This window comes from Cupressus sempervirens, chromosome 3 (genome assembly GCF_028749045.1).
Source record: "Cupressus sempervirens isolate cs-2001-9-10 chromosome 3, ASM2874904v1, whole genome shotgun sequence".
Taxonomy (NCBI): Eukaryota; Viridiplantae; Streptophyta; class Pinopsida; order Cupressales; family Cupressaceae; genus Cupressus; species Cupressus sempervirens.
The window spans coordinates 1,119,562,176-1,119,582,711 of record NC_143120.1 but is presented as its reverse complement, the minus strand read 5'-3'; the positions used below and the strand labels follow the sequence as shown (position 1 = coordinate 1,119,582,711).

Genomic DNA, 20,536 nt, shown 5'->3' with positions numbered 1-20,536 from the left:
ACGCTCGCAAAAAAGAACAGGAGAAAAATGAAAATTTTGGAAAAAATAGGGAAGGGCAAAAGTGATGAAGAAAAGTGATTTTGTTTTATCCCACATTGCTAACACAACTGTATGGCTCTTATGGCAACATTCTAAAAGATTTCCAAGAGCTCACTTTTAGGCAAGCTAGGAAATACAAGAAATTAATCAAATTGTTTAGAGAGTTCTTCTCAAGGACTCGGAAGACGAAATTTCTCTTTTCTTACAATCTCCATGTTGCTGAAAGATGCAGTCTAGGGATTTGATCAAGCATTAAGATAAAATCAGATTGTTCAATATATAAATCCATTTCATTTCTACATGATTTCAGTGGTTTTAGAGGGTTCAATTTGAGAAATTGAAGAATATATTTGTGACCGAACTTCAATTGATGGGAATATTTATATATCTGAGAATGCCCAGGTCAGAGCCATATCAACCTAATAAGCTGTATAGGTTCGAAATACCCAGAACTGGGTCGCGTACAGGTATGAAAGTGCAATTGAAGTGCCATATGAGTCTGCAGATATCAGTGGAGTGCCAAGAAGGTCTGCAAACAACTGCAGGTATCTTTATATGCCAAAGTTATATTGTATTGGACTGAAATCATTTGATAAGCAACGTCTAGGATTTACCTCTGCTGTCATTTTGCTGAGCAGAAAATCTGGTAAGCAGTTTTATATTGTGTTGATATTAATAAAGAAATTATTGAGTTATTCTTCTGTTAACGTAATCCAATTTTGGAATAAAGAATATAAATACTAAATTTTAGTTTTTGAAAGCTGTTGTGTCATTTCTGTGTTCTGTCGATTCAGTATTGGTTTCTATACTGAAAACTCAGAAAAAACAATAAAATCAGAAGTAGAACCAGTTGAACAGAAAGGTTTGGCATTGCATTGAATGTTTTGGGAGTTGATGTTTGTAGTTTGTGTTCATTGTTGGCAAGTTGGATGGGCATAGGTTGCATTTATTGAGTGGACTATCATGCTAGCAGCATGTCTACAGTCCAAACTTGTGCCTTAATAATATTTTATCAGCAAACTTGTATCATAGTGATTCATAAAATTATATAATGTTAGCATCTTTATTTTGAGATCATCAAATGATGTAAAGTTGGTATTCTTTATAAGAAATCTAAATCTGCATATTTATTGATTTATATATTGAAACTGGAATTCACAAAAAAAGTTATGGCATTTTTGTGTTAATATTTTCCTGATTATTACTTAATTATTTTTTAATTGATTATTACTTAATTATTTTTTAATTTATGAAATATGAATGCTTGAGACTTATCATGTTTAATTCTCTTCAAATTTTCGAAAATTAAATTGGATGGTGCTCTGCAGGTCGATGGTGCGTGCTAGGGCCCGTGTGCCCTAGCTGCTGTTCCTTGCTCGGTGTCGATTGGAGGTGCTGGTGTCTACATGCACGGGGGGGCATCTGGTATTGCTAATCCGCAGGGGCTGCAGGGGTGGGTTTTGTTGATTGCGTGGGTGAATTATCTGCTGCGTTTTGGGCGCTTTTGCAGGCTTAGTTTATTTGTTTTGCTGATTGCGGCTGAGGGCACATATCTAGGTGTGGGCTTATTCACAGGTTCTTGGGCTGGTGGTTGTGGGGGGATTGGAGACTGTAGGTTTCTTATCCCTTCCTCCTTTACTGGTGGATTGCTGGGTTGGCCCTATGGTGAATCGGGGCTCAGTATTATCGCAGATGGCTTCTGAGGATATGGAGATGGTTGGGCCGTCTTCTTCAGCGTTGGTCAATGGTGTAGATCTGATAAACAATTCCGCATTGGGAGATGGAGGGTCATCCTCAAATGGAGTACCTCGAATTAAAAAAGTTAATGGATGTCTGGAAAGATCTGAAGATTGACCAGTCTTGGTCATCCGACCTGAACAGATCTCTGAGGATGTTGAATATTGGCAAAATCATGCCCTCATTTGCAAATTTTTGGGCCTTCGTCTTTCCTTACCAGTGTTGGATTCCTGGGCTCGTCGGGTTTGGAATTCCGAAGGCGATATGGAGATTATTCTGGCTGCGAATAATTATTTTCTGGTTATCTTCTCATGCATGTCAGATAGGAAAAGGGCATTGAAGGCGGCCCTTATTTCTTTAATCAGGTGCGGCTTTTTATCAAGCCTTGGCACATGGGCTTTAATTCAGCCGAGGAGATTCCCTCGAGGGTACCTGTGTGGATTCAGTTGCTGAGACTACCGCTGGAATTTTGGAGAGAAGATATTCTTCATTCAATCTCAATACTGCTTGGAAAGCCAGTGGGAGCGGCTACACAAACTCAAGATCGTAAGGTAATCTCTTATGCTCGTATTTGTGTAGAAGTTGATTTAACCAATCCATTACCAGATTCTATGGAAATTCGTATGAAATGCTCTTCTTGGATCCAACAGTTGGATTATGAGACCCTTCCTTTCAGATGTCGTATTTGCCATGAATATGGCCATTTACTCCGTAAGTGTCCCAGATTCAAGCCTACTCCTTTGGATACTTCTGGACCTCTTAAGGGTGACAAGGGGAAGGCCCCAGTTTCTACTAATCCTGTGGATAAGGAGGGTTTTACTCAGGTTAAATCCCGTAACAAAGGAAAAGGTAAGAAGAGAACCTGGCTAGACAGACACAATGATGGTAGGTTTAACAGATTTGATGTTCTTGAAGACCTGGTTCAGGAGGAAGGTATTCCAGTTGAGCTTTCTTCTGGGGATAAGGGTCTGCATGTAGTTCAGGAAGAAGAGGAAAAGAAAGAGGATGAGTTGCTACCTTCAGAGGACCCTCAGAATGTACAGATTGATATGGATTTACACCCTCAGGTTCAGATTACCGGGGATCACCAGGTTTCACAGGTTATGATGAGTTCAATAGAGATGGGTCCAACCCCCCCTGCTCCTAAAGGGGCCTCAGATCTGGCCAAAGGAAATAAAGCCCATCCTATATTAGGCTTACAGCAGAAATCTTTTAAAAAGGGGCCTCTTGATAAATCAACAAGGAGCGGTAGGAAGACAGATCAAGAGAGGGTGAAGATTATGGGGGATACTTTGGTTGAATTTGGGTCTGTGAAACCCATTGATTCTCATTTCTCTCACCCCCATAAATGATTGTTCTATCATGGAATGTTAGGGGGTTGAACAGCATCCCTAGACAAAAGGTTGTTCGGAAATTAATTGATTCTCAGTCACCTGATGTGGTTTTTATCCAGGAAACTAAGCTTGCAGTGGATGGCTTAGCTAATTGAGCTCCTCACATATGGCCCCAAGGCAACTGGCAAGGGGTGGGAGCTCGAAATAGTTCAAGGGGGGTTGCTTGTTTCTGGAACCCAAGGAAAGTTCTTCCCTTATGGTGGATTTCTAGCCATTCCTCCATTTCTTTGGTTGCGTCCTGTTTGGACACTAGTGAAAGATGCCTTCTCTCCAATATTTATGCACCTACTGATATTGCAGGCAAGTCTAATCTTTGGGCTCAAATTAGCTACATTCGTGCCTTAGATCCATTTCTCCCATGGATTCTAGCGGGGGACTTTAACTCTATTATTAGTCTAAATGAAAAACGAGGGGGGATTGCCAGGCTGGACCCTTCCGCAAATCTTTTTAGAGATATGATAGATTCCTTGCAGCTCATTGATGTGAAGCCAAACAATGGTGTTTTCACATGGAATAACAGGAGATGTGGTGCTGAGGCTATCTCAGAAAGATTGGATAGATTTTTGGTTTCTTGTTACTGGATGAACAATAGGTTGATGACCAGCTCAGAAATTCTTGATTGGAGAGGCTCTGATCATTGGCCCATCAAGCTCTCAGTCACTACTTATGGAATCACCAAAAATACTTCTTTTAAGTTTCAACTAATGGTTAAGAGACCAGTCTTTGCATGACTTAATGGTGGATTGGTGGTACGAGGGAGGCCAGCACATGGGACGGCAATGTACACTTTCTGCAAGAGGCTCCAGCATGTTAAGTACAAGCTTAAGAAGTGGAATAAACAATGTTTTGGGAACCTACAGGTGCAGAGGATTGCTGCTCAGTCTATGTTAGACAACATTACTCGGTTGATTCGGGATCAAGGGAGGACTATTGACCTAAGTGAAGCTGAATCCTTGGCCATTAAAGGATTAGAAGAGTGGGAGCTTTGGGAGGAGATTTTTTGGAAGCAAAAATCTCGTGTTGACTGGCTTCAGGAGGGGGATAGAAACACAGCATTCTTCCATAATACGGTCAAGGCTCGGAGTCAGGGGAATTCTTTATCCTCTTTGATTTTGCCTGAAGGGGATCACCTTTCTTCCAATATTGAGATTTCCAAGGCTGCAATCAACTATTTTTCAGATCCCTTTTCCAAGGAAGACATTGATGCTAGGGAGGAGGAGAGGGCGATCTTGGATTGCATTCCTCACCTTGTTTCGGAGGAAATGATTGAGGCTCTCTTGCGCCCTATTGTGTTGCCAGAGCTAGAGAAAGTGGTGTTTAATATGAAGAAAGGTAAGACTCCCGGCCCTGATGGATTTTCGATTGAGTTCTTTCAAGAGTTTTGGGAAATAGTTAAATTTGATCTCCTTGAGGTGGTTCAGGAATCTCATAGGAACAAGCAGATGCTCAGGTCCATGAATTCTACCTTCTTGGTTCTTATACCTAAACAGGAAGGGGCTAACTGGTTGACTCAATTTAGACCTATTGCACTTTGTAATGTGGTTTATAAAATTATCACTAAATTGATGGCTGAGAGACTTAAGCCTCTTCTCAGCTCTCTGATCTCTCTAGAGCAAGGGGGATTTGTCGAAGGAAGACAAATTTTGGATGGGGTTGTGATTGCAATGGAAACTATTCATTCTATGGCTAATTCTAAGGAAAGAGCTATGTTTATGAAGCTTGACATGGCTAAAGCTTATGATCGGGTGAGCTGGGAATTTCTACAGGATATTCTTTTGGCATTTGGTTTTGCGGAGGAGTGGGAGAACTAGGTTCTTAGCTGTGTGACTTCTCCTTCCTACTCTGTTCTTGTTAATGGGGAACCATCTGATTTGTTTAATGCTTCTCAGGGACTTCGACAGTGGGACCCTTTATCTCCTTATTTATTCATTATCATGGCAAAAGGTCTTGGACAATTCATTAAGTCTCAAGTGGAGCGGGGTCTTATTCAAGGTTGGAGTTGGGACAACTTTCTCCCTTCCTATTCTCACCTTCAGTTTGTGGATGATACTGCATTGATGGGCATTGCCAGAATTAGTGAAGCTGAGAACTTCAGGCGGACTCTAGATATCTACTTGAGGGCTTCAGGTCAGTGCATCAATGATGACAAATCTTCTATTTACTTCTTCAATACCCCTCGGCCCATTCAAAATAGGATTGCTAGGATCCTAGGATTTCAGATTGGCTCTCTTCCTCTGATGTACCTTGGCGTCCCTTTGGCCCTGGGGTCGCAGTATTGGATGTATTGGCAGGGGATCTTGGATAAGTTCCGGAGCAAAGTCAATCATTGGACTAATCGGTGGCTTTCTTTTGCGGGGAGAACAGTTCTTCTAAAAACTGTGGTGCAAACTCTCCCTATTTACAGATGCTGTGTGCAAGTTCCCCCTTCCTCCTTTGTGAAGGATTTTGATGCTCTTTCTCGACAATTTCTTTGGTCGGGTACCCTTCTCTCTTCAAAGTGGAGCTTAGTGAAGTGGGAGGATGTTTGCAGGCCAAAGTATGCTCGGGGCCTTGGTCTCAAGTCTATGGCACTTGTTGTTATGGCACTAGCTGCTAAGCTGTATTGGAGATGGTGCAACAATCAGCAGTTGGATTAGGCCAGGATTCTTTCTCACAAGTATCTCCCTGGGGTTGATAGTTCAGATGTGCCGCGGATTGCTTTAGTGGGGAAAGGTTCTTGTGTTTGGAATACCCTTAAGAGGGGAGCCCAGCTGATTAAGGAGGGTCTATTTTGGATTTGCAACAGTGGATCGGATGCTTTGTTTTGGCAAGACTCTTAGGATGGCCACCCACCTTTGATTACTAGCTTTCCCCATCTTCAGCCTCTTTGTCATGCTTTAACTAACGCTGAGTGGACTAAGGTGGAGCATTTTAAAACTGTCAAGCATTTGGGCCAAGTGGAGGTGACTTGCTGGAAAGATCATCAAGATTGGCCGGATGGTGGATTTGAAGAGGATCGCGCTCTTCTTTCTCATGTCTTGGAGGATAGTTTTGTAGCTCCCTCAAGGAGAGGGATGTTTTGGCTTGGAGTCCTAGTCCAAAAGGAAAATTCTCTGTGGCCCAAAGCTATGCTACCTTAGACAGGAACCTGCATGGTTTAGCGGAAGTGCACTGGTGGAAGAAGGTCTGGAATAATTTATCTTGGCCCAAATGTAATTTTTTCTTATGGTTGTTAGCCCAGAAGAAGTGTCTCACCTGGGAGAATATTCGCAAAAGAGGCTTCCAGGGTCCTTTTGTTTGCTTCTTATGCAAGCACAATGAAGAAAGTATCTCCCATATGTTTTCCCTCTGTCCTTTCTCAAGGTAAATATAGCATAGATGGTGGGAGTCCTGGCGCCATGGGTGTATCCATGCCACTTCTCTCATTGACTTTTGGGATAGCTTGGGTAGACCTCCATCGAAGACCTCCTTTCTACAAGTTGCCTGGACGGTTGGACCAGCTCTTATTCTTTGGAATCTTTGGTTGGAAAGGAATCGCAGAATTTTTTGTGATTCCAAATTGGATAGCCTTCAGCTGTGGAGGAAGATTCTTGGTAGGGCTTTAGGAGACTATTTTCGCAAAATGTGATATGTCTGAAAGCATAGAGCCAGGTGATCAAGCTATTGTGAGGAATTTGAATCTGGATGGATTTAACCCGGGGCATTCTTTTGGAAGAAGGAAGAGTTATGGTAAACAATGGGTATGTAGGGTTGGGAGATGGACCCCTCCCCCGGTTGGATTCTTGAAGATTAATACTGATGGTTCTTCTAGGGGGAATCCTAGTCATGCTGGCATTGGGGCTATAGGTAGAAATAATGAGGGTGGGGTGGTTTTTCTTTTCTCCATCTAAAAAGGTCAGCACTCTAATAATTTGATGGAGGCCTTGGCCATTAAGTCTGTTGTTGAGAGAGGATGCTCTTTAGGCTGGAAGAAGATCATCTGTGAGTCGGACTCTTAGATTGTAGTTGATATGCTAAATAACCAGAGGTTGGAGAATGTTAATTGGGAGCTAGCCTCTTTGGTAAGACAGATTTTATATCTGTGTTGTGCCTTGGAGTCTATCTCCTTTCATCATATCCCTCGTGAATGGAATCATGTGGCAGATTGTTTGGCAAAGTGGGCTTCAGAGAATGTGGATAGGTGGGATATTAGTGGTAGGGATGGATTACCTCCTGATTATTGTGGGATTATTGACCAGCTGTTATTGGAGGATAGGCATATGTAGTGTTTCTGTGGGCCTCAGGCCTTTACTTTGTAATCTGAAGTTGATTGAATAAATTTTTATCCCTTTTCAAAAAAAATATATATATATATATTTTTTAATTTATTTATGGCACCTAGGAAATGTGTTTTGTACATTGACATACTAAGAAACCTGATATACATGTCACAAAATTATATGCTACTATCCTTATTTAGTCTTCACAAATAATGGCTTGATGTAGTGAAAAATGAAGACAGAAAACTATTCAACATCAAAAAGATCAAGTTTAGTCTTTTTTTAATTTCTAACTAGCAGAATTTTACCTATTGTAAGAAAGAAGGAATATTTTAGTGCAATGATAAAAGAACACCAATAAGAATTAAATTGCTAGTCTTAACCAGTATCAGGTTTTTGCATTTATTACTAGTGGTATCTCTAAATCCAGAATTGAGAAACTCACCTCATGCAACTGGACAACATTTGGATGCTTGATCAATTTCATGGTAGAAATTTCTCTCTTTATCTGTACAAAAGGAAAATATATACAATTAAACATCTGAAGACAACAAATAACATAATCCTGGTCAAGAATCCATGTCAATCAGAATATGTTTCTGGATAGTAAGACTCAATGATATTAGTAACATTTGGTAATAATGATACTCATGATTGTCTTTTGCTGTAGGAAAGGCGAAAAAAGAAATAGGAAGTTGCCACAACCAAACATCTATCTATATTTATGTAAATTCATAAAAACAAGAAATTTCAAGACGTTGGACTCTGAAAACAGTAAATATCAGAATATCAACAATGCAGTACACATAAATAGAGTGTGTTTTTAGAATTCTGAACTCTCTGTTATTTGGAGCCCAACAGAATACTTATACCATGAGAATTGTGTAAATAAGTTTAATGAAAGGTCAAGAGATATGCAATGAAGAGTTGTGACCATAGTGAAAAGTTACTTGAGTTTAATGAAAGGTCAAGATATATGCAATGAAGAGTTGTGACTCCCTCAACATAAGATAGAAAAGGAAGGAGAGTTCACTTGAAAGGGCATGGTGAGGAAGGAAGAGCGAAGAATGGGAATCAAAAAAAGGATTATTGGAAGAAGAAAGGAATGCGAAGAATATAAGGACGTGAGTTTTTCAAAGGGAAGCAATGATGAAGGGTTGCAACTCTTTCAAAGGGTTATAGTTATCAACAGTTGTGACTCTCTCAAATGGCAAAAACGATAAAGGGTTGTGACTTTTCCAATGGATGATTTGTAAAAGGATGTGACAATTGCAAAGAAGCAGACATGATGATGAGGTTTGACTCTCCCTCAAATTAGAATATTTAAGGAGAGACTTGGTTTGAAAAAAAAAGCATGGATGAAGGAGTAAGAAAGAATTTCTCATATGTATCTAAAAAGGAACAAGATCAGCTCAAGAAAAAAGATTAATCAGATATATATGGGAATAGGTCAATCAAGCAGCTGCAAAGTGATCCATCCAAAGGGACACATGCCTTATCAGAAGCATTGATTAGATTGAAGAAACAGCAATTAGGTTAAGAAAGGGCACTTTGTTAGCATGTGTTAAGTATATAACCTGAAAATCTACAGGTCTGAAGTGCAGACCGCACTTGATCTTCACATCATAAATATCTTAAGTATGGCATTATATATTTTCCTATATTCCTCTTGTGAGGCGGAAACTTCCTAGAAGGGTATTTACTATTCAAACACTAATCTAACACACTTGTGAGTGTTAGTGGTTAATGTTTTACTCTGAAATCGCCGATTTCTGGAAAGGACATATGGGCCGACTTAGGAAAGGGACATGTCCCTTTGAGGGACATGTCCTTTAGTCAAGATATTTATGTAGGTTGTAAATGCAGTTATAGGACACACAGTTACAGCAGTCTGCTCCTCTAAGCATTTTACATCCAGCGAATTCTAAATCAGAGATATTCTAATTCAATCAAGATCAATTATAGAGTATTGGATCTATGTTTAAGACAAGTGTTAACTTCCTCAAACAATCTGAATATTCATAATATTTAGAAGACCATTCTCAGCAATTCAAGACTAAACTAAAAGTCTGATCCAAAGAACAAAGAATTAGTAGAAACTTTACATGGTATCAGAACCTAGTTATTAGATCTAGGGCTCTGCAAAATTCAGTTATCAGACTTCATACACATTTAGTAGCTTTCTCCTATCTTCAATGGCATACACAATCAAACCCGAGGACAGGTTTGATGGGAAAGAACACTTTGAAGCCTAGAAATTCAGAATCTTGATGATTCTTGAAGAGAACAATGTTAAACAATTCGTTGATGGAGCATCCAAACAACCCGCAGTTGAACCTCCCAAATCTATATGGAGCAAAGGAAATAGAAAAGCTATTCAAATCATCTTGGATGGAGTTAAAAACGATATTGTACCTATGCTTACAAAACATCAAACTGCCTTTGATATGATGAATGCATATGAAGTAAACAATGCAACCAGGGTTCTTGCATTAAAAAGGCAACTAAATCACATTCAAATAAAGAAAGGAGAATCAATAAATTCTTATTTCCTAAGAGTTGCCAGTTTTAGAGATGAACTATCAAGCATAGGAACCATCATTAGTGACACAGAATTAACACTTATGGCTATAGATGGATTGCCAGATTCATGGGAGGCATTTGCACAAGGAATAAGTGCCAGAGATCAGCTTCCGGACTTTAACAAACTCAAGAATGATTGTCTACAAGAGGAATCCAGAAAACTAAAGAAAGGAGGGAAACCAAAAGTAGAAGATGAAGAACTTCACGTTCTTAATACAAACTCCTACAAGGGTAAGAAGAAACATTTCAAGAAGAAAAAGGGAAATCAAAAGAATGGAAAGCCCAACAAAGATTTATCTACAATAAAATGTTTCAAATGTGAAAAATTTGGACACTACAAATCTAATTGTCCTGAGAATTCTAAACAACAAGCAAACTGTACTAATGTTACTAGAGAAGAAGCTGCCTATGATCCTGAGAATCAAGTATTGTACTCATCACTATCAAATGAAATTTCAAGTAAAGCATGGGTAATTGATAGTGGATCTTCTAGACATATAACGGGATACAAAGAAACTCTAGATTCTTTATCAGAGAAAGTTAACGGTGAAGTTACCATTGGTGATAACTCAACACACTCCGTTGAAGGAATTGGAAATTGCACTTTGAAACTAAAATCAGGAAATACTCTTCTTCTTAAAGGTGTACTCTATGTACCAGGGGTTAAAAGAAACCTAATCTCAATTACAGCACTTGAAGATGATGGACACAAAATTGCATTCAGGGATGGCAAAGTATTAACTTGGACTAAGTACTCTTCCATCAAGAATATTGTATCTAGTCGATCCATTCAAGCCCTAGTTCATGAAGCTGAAGATTCAAATGAAATATGGCACAGAAGATTAGGGCATCTAAATTTTAAAACTTTATCAACTATGAAAAAGATGGTTACTGGATTACCCAAATTAAATAAAAACCACCCTAGTATTTGCAAAGGGTGTGCTTTGGGTAAAAGCACCAAAAGTCCCTTTTATCATAGTACTAGGAAAACAAATAATATACTAGAATTAATTCATTCAGATTTATGTAAACCTATGTTTGTTCCTTCTCTTGGAGGATTATGGTATTATATCTTGTTCATAGATGACTTCTCTAGGAAAACATGGATTTACTTTTTTAAATGCAAGGAATCAGAAGAAATCCTACAAAGATTTAAAGAATTCAAAGCATTAATTGAAAATCTTTCAGGACATAAAATTAAAACCCTTAGAACTAATAACAGAGGAGGATATACCTCAGACTTGTTTAAAAGGTTCTGTAAAGAATCAAGGATTAAGAGGGAGTACATTGTTCCTTATAACCCAGAGCAAAATAGGGTAGCAGAAAGAAAGAATAGGACAATTATAGAAACTGCTAGGGCTATGATTTTTTACCAAAACCTAGAGTATTATCTTTGGACAGAAGCCTCTTGTACTATTGTATATATTCAAAACAAAAGCCCACTCCTATCTTCAAGATAAAACCCCTGAAGAAGTATTTACTAAAGTAAAATCCAATATAAGTCATCTTAAATTTTTTTGATGTCCTATATATATCCATGTTCCAAAAGAAAAGAGAACCAAGTTAGAACCCTCTGGGAGGAAAGGTATTTTTGTAGGGTATAGTGAAACTTCTAAAGCATATAGGATTTTCATACCTGGATAGAAAACTATTGAACTTAGCAGAGATGTAATCTTTGAAGAAGATCTTGCATTCAAAAGAGCCATAAGTTCTGTTGAACCTTCTCCTTTATCTAGTTCTGAAAGAAATAGTGAATCTGGGTCCCAAAGGGAGAACTTAGAAGAAATCGAAGATGAAATTCAAAATATGAACCTTGAAGAAAATTCAAAGAAAAGACCACTTTGGGCCATTAAAACAATTGAAGCAGCTCAAGATTTTGCTGCACCCTCTGGAACAGTCAAAGAAAGCAAAAGACCTAAAAGATTCTCTAGTTATACAGCTAACATAAGTGATTTATCCAAAACAGAACCAACCAATCCCTCTGATGCTATTAAACATACAGCTTGGAAAGAAGCTATGACAGAAGAATACCAATCTATCATGAAAAATGATGTTTGAGAAATTGTTCCAAGACCTAAAGGAAAATCTGTTGTTTCTTCCAAGTGGATATTTAAAATAAAGCATGCCGTTGACGGTAGTATTGAAAAGTATAAAGCCATATTTGTAGCCAGAGGATTTTCTCAAAAAGAAGGGATTGATTATGAAGAAACCTTTGCTCCTGTTGCCAAATATACGTTCGTAAGAGCAATCTTAGCAATTGTTGCATCAAAGGGATGGAAGGTACATCAAATGGATGTGAAAACAGCATTCCTAAATGGAAAGATTTCAGAAGAAGTATATCTGGAGCAACCTGAAGGATTTGAAACTCATGATCCTAACGCTTTTGTTTGTAGGCTCAAGAAAGCTCTCTATGGGCTTAAACAGGCTCCTAGGGCCTGGTACGAAAGAGTTGATAAGTATCTCACCAGCTTAGGATTCTCCAAGAATGAAGCTGATCCAAATTTATATTATAAAAGAGATAAAGATAATATGGTAATTATGATATTGTATGCTGATGATCTACTAATAACAGGTGATGATCATCTCATAGATCAGTGCAAGAAAGATCTAACTAGAGAATTTGTGATGAAAGATTTGGGACTCCTTTATTACTTCCTAGGACTGAAAGTATGGCAGAATTCTAACAGTATCATACTAAATCAAGGGAAGTATACATTAGATATTTTAAAGAAATTTGGAATGTGGAATTGCAAACCTATCTCTTTTCCTATGGAGACTAATCAAAATAAACTTAAGGAAGCAACTGCAAAATCACCATCCATAGATTCTACTCTCTACAGACAGATGATTGGGTCTCTTATGTACTTAGTAAATACAAGACCAGATATTTGCTATATAGTTAATGTCTTAAGTCAGTTTATGTGTGAACCGAAGGAGATTCACCTAGTCGCAGTTAAACACATTATGAGATACTTACAAGGCACTCTTAATCTTGGAATCAATTATGAGAAAATTGCTTTAGACTCACATGGATTCACTAATTCAGATTGGGGTAAAAGTGTTAAAAACAAGAAAAGTACTTCAGGATGTTGTTTCAGTTTGGGATCAGCAATGATATCTTGGATATGTAGAAAACAGTCTTCAATAGCACAGAGTTCCACAGAAGCCGAATACATTGCAGCAGCGATGGCCTCCCAAGAAGTAGTATGGTTGAGCAAGTTACTTGTGGGGTTATTTGGGCAAGCTATGAATCCCATGATTATTCATTGTGATAATCAGAGTTCCATCAAGCTCTCAGTGAATCCAGTTTTCCATGAAAGGTCCAAGCATATTGAAATTCCCTACCACTATGTAAGAGATATGGTAAACAGAAATTCTATAAAATTGGAATACATTTACACTGCAAATCAAACAGCAGACATACTCACCAAACCTCTATCTAGAGTGAAGATAGAACACTTCAGGAGGAGACTTGGTATGGTTGAGTTGTAATCCATTTGTACTCTCTTGATTATTAATAAAATAATTTTATTTTGTCAAGCTATTGACTGTTATAGGCTCCACCATTTGTATTCATTTGTATTCATTATTTTAAGAGGTGACGATCTCTTAGATAATGTGCTAAATAGTAGAGTTCTATTGTAAGATCTAGATGAGTTTAAGATCACTCTGTGATGTTGACATTGCTATGTTCATGGGTCACAAATTGGATAAAGGAAGAATTTTAATATTCTCCAGGTTTATCTTGTATTCTGGTAGATCCTAAACTCAGGATCTTGTTGTGATATAGAAATACCAATTTCTATGAGTTACAACTTGGATAAATGGAAAAATTAAATTACTCTTCAGATTTAGCTTGTATATTATCACTAGCAGCAGTAATTTGTCATATCACAGATTTAGTAATATGACTTTGTATCATGTGTTCTATGATACTTCATTCTAAGAAGATACAGACAAATATAGAGTATTAATTCTTGCTTATTCATCTGTATTGATGTTGCTAGATATGATATCTCTCTATATGATTATCAAGTTAAGAGGGAGTGTTAAGTATATAACCTAAAAATCTACAAGTCTGAAGTGCAGACAGCAATTGATCTTCACATCAGAAATATTTTAAGTATGGCATTATATATTTTCCTATATTCCTCTTGTGAGGCGGTGACTTCCTAGAAGGGTATTTAATATTCAAACACTAATCTAACACACTTGTGTTAGTTAGTGATTAATGTTTTACTCAAACCTTCTGGAAAGGACATATGGACCGACTTAAGAAAGGGACATATCCCTTTGAGGGACATGCCCTTTAGTCAAGATATTTATGCAGGTTGTAAATGCAGTTATAGGACACACAGTTACAGCAGTCTGCTCCTCTAAGCATTTTACATCCAGCGAATTCTAAATCAGAGATATTCTAATTCAATCAAGATCGATTATAGAGTATTGGATCTGCATTTAAGATAAGTGTTAACTTCCTCAAACAATCCGAATATTCATAATATTTAGAAGACCATTCTCAGCAATTCAAGACTAAACTAAAAGTCTGATCCAAAGAACAAAGAATTAGCAGAAACTTTACAGCATGTGTCATTGATGTCAAAAACTGTAATGTGTGTCTGTTTAGGAGCGACAGGAAATCTGCTAATATGAATTTGAAAAATGAACCTCAGTAAAACAATTTAAATTCTGTGCTATGAGTTTGAAAGCATACATGTTGTCTCTTCGTTTGGAGATCTTTTTATTGACATGACTAGAGGCTGTGGATTATTTTGATTCAAGTTCAGAAGATAGTATTTTACGGACTACAATTTAAAAATATATGCACAAGGACATTGCACGGCAGTTACATCTGATATCTAATAAATTTTGTTTGTTCAAAGTGTTATTCTGCAGTTTGACGTCTTCAGCAAACTCTGATGCATAATATACTTGCAGTGTTCATACAGGGGTTCGTTCTTGATTGAAATATGGTAATTAATGATCCAGCCCAAGTTGCAGGTCTGTTCGTATTGTTGAACAGAGAATAAACTCTGTAGAGGGCTGATAAGTAAGAGACAATTTCTACAGCAAGTCAAATTGTGATATTGCTATCAGGATTTAACTGTGTAATTTTGAGTCAAACTCATTGACCCATGTTTCATGAGTAGTGACTCAACATGAATCCATCTCTCATGAGAATAAATGGAACAATTAGCACTCATTGGATCTAGGTGATGCTCATAGAGGTGAAGCACCAAGACCTCCCATGAGGTCACCCATCCGAGTACTACTCCAACCTGAGCGCACTTAACTATGGAGTCTCCTCCATAGTTAAACCCAAAGCTTGCAACCCCATTTGCAAAACCTTCACCCAATGTTGTGCCTTATGAACCATTCATTAGAAAGCCCCTTAAGCTCATCAATTGATAAGTAGGAGATAATTTCCACAGGAAGTCAAATTGTGATATTGCTATCAGGATTTAACTGTGTAATTTTGAGTCAAACTCATTGACCCATGTTTCATGAGTAGTGATTCAACATGAATCCATCTCTCATGAGAATACTGGGGTTGCAAGCTTTGGGTTTAACTATGGAGGAAACTCCGTAGTTAAGCGCACTCAAGCTGGAGTAGTACTAGGATGGGTGACCTCCCGGGAAGTCCCGGTGTTTCACCACTATGAGCATCACCTAGATCCAATGAGTGCTAAGTGTTCCATTTATTCTCATGAGAGATGGATTCATGTTGAATCACTACTCATGAAACATGGGTCAATGAGTTTGACTCAAAATTACAAAGTTAAATCTTGATAGCAATATCACAATTTAACTTGCAGTGGAAATTATCTCCTACTTATCAATTGATGAGCTTAAGAGGCTTTCTAATGAATGGTTCATAAGCACAACACGTGGTGAAGGTTTTGCTAATGGGGTTGCAAGCTTTGGGTTTAACTATGGAGGAAACTCCATAGTTAAGCATGCTTAGGCTAGAGTAGTATTGGGATCTCTATGAGCATCACCTAGATCCAATGAGTGCTAAGTGTTCCATTTATTCTCATGAGAGATGGATTCATGTTGAATCACTACTCATGAAACATGGGTCAATGAGTTTGACTCAAAATTACACAGTTAAATCCTGATAGCAATATCACAATCTGTATAGGGCTGTTTAGAATATGCATACTCTTGGCGCAAATAAGTTTAATTAGCCGATAGGATTTTTTAGTGTGAAGATACCCACTAGAATTCAATGTCTGTCGCTGGTTTTTTTAATTGGCTCTGAAAAAGGTGAAATGAAATCTTCTTTCGTGATCACCCCCCTTCTGACATTGGCATGCATTTTTTATTCCACTACCTTAAAAGTCGTGCAGCTTCTTATCCGTATCCATGTGCAACAACGCAAATAGAGCCACTTCACATGTGCGATGTTCTTTTAATGGGCAGCCTTGTAGAAAATTTAACTTGTGTTTGAATCTCAATAAGTATCCTTCTGTCAACAGCAAGTCTAGGTTCGAGTCCCACAAGCTCCAGGTCCAAGTACCTTGACAATCAGAATACCTACATTGTTTCTTACACGTCACTTTAGTTTCCTTTTTGAATTCATTGATTAAATCTTGAACTATAAGAAAGGGAATCATCACCAACAGCAGATGTGTCATTGCGAGCAGACTTCTGAATCATCAGAATCACCTTAAGATTCATTCTCTCTACTTTTTATTGTCAATCGACTGCATTCCATTTTCTTCAGCTCTGAATCAGCAAAATCGTATTTGTTGGTGGAATGAATGGCATCATTCTATACCTCATTTTTCTGAAGCCTCTCCTAGTCATTATTTTCTATTTCTGAGCTTTGGTCAGGAACTATTTGGCTTTGTTCGGATCTTTTTACAATCAGTTTATTCAAAATCTTGCATTTGGAATATGTAAGGGAATTGAGCAGTGCAATTTTAACATCAACTTTAAAGTTCAATTAGATAAACTACTAAAAAGCTCAAAATGTGCAGATATAATATAAAATTTCTTTATTATTAGTTTCTGCGTACAGTAGGGTACTTATGTATCCAATAGATGTCTATTCTATATTTAATTGAATCATTTTAAACAATTTCAATAATTTGAACACTGTCTCTGAGCGGGTCGGCATTCAGAATAGGCTTAAGGCTATAGTGAAGCAGACAAGATTGCACTCTTATTCTATCGGATTAGCTCTGAGGATAAGCAAATTGGCGAAGAAGGAAATTGCATATATCATAAATCGGGAGGAGGCGGGCAAAACTTATATAAATATCAATCTAATTTTTTATTATTAAAATTTTATTTACTATGGAATAACTAAATTCTAATTGGTATATAAAATTAAAAATTTCATAAAACTAAGAATATTTTCCAATTTAATTTTCTTTTGAGTGTTAAAATACAAAACAAAAAAGTTCGCAATCATTTTATGTTTTAATAAAAATATTGGAATTTATTTTATTTGTATAAAAGGCAAAATAATAATTAGGAATTATCATAATCAATTTAATTTTATAATTTTCTTTCTTACACACTACAACTCAAATTAATGCATATTAAAATTAAAAGAATGATGGAGAGAGAGAGAGAGAGAGAGAGAGAGAGAGAGAGAGAGAGAGAGGAAAAAAAGTGATATCTATGGAGATGAAGATGGAGATGGAGGAATAAGTATGAAGATATAGAGATTTAAAGGTATATAAAGGGGGTAATGGAGAGAGATGGATAGATAGATAGACGAATATGTGTCTATATATAGAGGTGGGAGATAGAGATGAACGTAGGTTTTGAGGATGGGAAAGAAAAGCTATACTGGTAGAGATAGATTGAGAAGTAAAACTAAAAGCAGAAAGAGATCTATGGAGATAAATAGGGAAATATAAAGGAGAAATATGGATGAAGAAAGATACAAATTCTTAAATTGATAAATAGTAATATGAATTTAATAGAAGGGAACAATATGTGAGAAGAAAGTAGTAGGGTGATGAATGTGTGCATGCATGAGGAGAGACAAAAAAGGAGGAGAAGAAAAGGTCCGAGGAGAGAAGAAAAAAAGGGGAAGGAGCTTAAGGAGGGGGAGGAGGAGGAGACTTTGAGAAGAAAAAGGAGAAGGAGAAGAAGAAGAAGAAAGAGAGGAAAAGAATAAAAATTAGAAAGAGGAGAAGGTGAAGAGGGTAAAACAAAGATTAGCATTGGTGTTCCTGAGATTAGAATTAAGGATAGAGATAGTCTTAATATTAAATTATTACAGTGTTAGGGTTAATAGCATGATTCAAGCTAAAGTGGATTATATGAGAATTCGAGTACAATTAGAACTAAAATTCTACTTCTAATTCTCCCAACATAATATGTAATACGTATATCTTAGATCGGCTAACCATCGCACCTCCTTTTGGTGCAAGTGCTAGTTTAACTTTGTATGATGGAACGAGTTTAATATGCAAAGTCATATATTCTAAGAGTGGTTCGAAGTTTTTCTTATGCATAAATGAAAGATTGATTAATTATTAATAAAAATGGTGCTTATTGGGAGGTGGTTGTTTGTCAGTTTAGTTCTATAACTAGAAGACAAATTCTAATGTATAATAGGTGATTATGCATCGGGCTGGCAAGTAACTAGGCAGGTTCCAATTTCTTCTTGTCGACAAGCCACGTCAAAGTTGTCTTAGGTGTTGGATGGTGATGTCTAGTTTAAAAAGGCTTTTAATTATATATTGTATATGTTATTGGGCTAGCATCATGCCTAGCAGCTCCTGATAATTTAAAGGCAATGTTTAAGAGTTTGTTTATATAAACTAGAAACTGTTTGCATACCAGGCAGTTGTGAAAGTCGAAACCAATTCTAACAATTCATTTCTATTTAAGATGGATTCCAATGACCTTTTTGTGTGAGAGAAGATTGGAGATATGAGTGATTTCTGAAATAAAAATGATTAGGAAAATCTTACAAACCTGAGTGTGTATATATAAGTTTTCTAAGAGATGTGAGATGGATGGATAGTGCAGTTCAAGTGTTGTAGATATATTTTTGAGGCATGCTGAAGATTTGTAAAGAGTTGTTGTTGAAACAAATAGCTTTGGTTTAGAAAATTGCACTGATCACATGAGATTATACCCATGTATATATACATGTCAATATGCTGAATACCAATATGTATATGTACATCAATATAATCTGAATTTCATTATGGAGATCGCAGCATTCAGAACTGCTGATGCATATTATTATCGAAGTAATATCTCATAATTGAATTCAGTAAACAATCATATTTATACTGATTGTTACCGATTGCAATTGACTTAGTTAAAGTCTTGATGGCATTAGTTTTGTTATGACTAATCACATCAGGTGTGACCATTCCACCGATCGGGTATCTCGGTGAATGGTCATGTCTCCATTTGGAGACATGCCCATTCACCCATGTACCCGTCTAGAATTGTATACATAGTATATGCCGCCTAATATTGCAACATAGAAATTGATTAATGTGTGCAGATCGAAGGCAATATAGACGTTGATCTTGAAGAAATATTTATATCATTTGCATTTAGTTTACATATATACTGTGTAGCACTTGTATTCTTCATTGGCATTGACCGTACCTGCAAGAAATATACATACTTCAGCATTGCAAAAAGAAATCTGTAAGTAAACTTTACATGGTATCAGAGCTTGGCTAAAGAAAGATCACACTAAGTTTATTGAGTCAGATTTTTACTTTAGGACAAACAATCATCTTTCCCTACAAAATGACAAACACAATGAAATTCAAACATCACCTTGAAAGTGCTGATAAGTTCGAATCCTAGAAACTGTGAGTAATGATGTTGTTAAAAGAAAACCAATTGGAATCATTTGTAAAAGAGGACAAAGAGGAACCTAAAAATGATCCTGAGAAATTAGAATGGACCAAAAAAAATGAAAAGGCAATGAAGATAATTGTATATGCTGTTTGAGACCACATAGTACCTATTACGGCAAAACATACTACAACATATCGTACGTTTTGAGCTCTTGAAAATGCATTTATAATCAATAATGCTGGCAGAAAACTTCCTCTTAAAAGGCAGATGAATAGTGTAAGCATGATTAAAGGAGAAACTATAAATGCTTTCTCTATGAGAATCACAAAGTTAAGAGATCAATTATCTGCAATTGGTTATAAGATTGAAAATCAAGAGTTATCCTTAATAGCATTAGGAGGACTTTCAAACTCATGGGAATCCTTTGTACAAGGTATAAGTGCTAGGTCTAAAATCCCTAAATTGGATCATTTAAGATCAGATTGTCTTCAAGAAGAATCGAGATTAATGATTAAGGGAAAACACAAAACCCTAGATGAAGATGTTCAAGTTCTTAACACAAATGCTCATAAGAAAGGAAAGAAGAAAAACAACAAAAGGAAAAGAAATTTTCATGGAAAAGGACAATCCAAACAGAAGAAAGACTTGTCCAAAATCCAATGCTTCAAATGTGATCTATATGGACATTATGCAATAAATTGTCTCAATAGATCTAAACTTCAAGTATCTTTTGCAAAGTCTAAGAAGTCA

General features: G+C 36.9%; 1 protein-coding gene across 1 annotated transcript in view; it reads right to left on the bottom strand.

The window, feature by feature from the left end:
• Positions 1-20,536, bottom strand: part of LOC149570729 (CBL-interacting protein kinase 23-like) — a 161,953-nt gene that overhangs the window by 125,379 nt on the left and 16,038 nt on the right. The window contains exon 2 of the mRNA XM_089823257.1: positions 7,854-7,916. Coding sequence (XP_089679383.1) covers positions 7,854-7,916 — 63 coding nt within the window. The remainder of the gene's footprint in view (positions 1-7,853; positions 7,917-20,536) is intronic.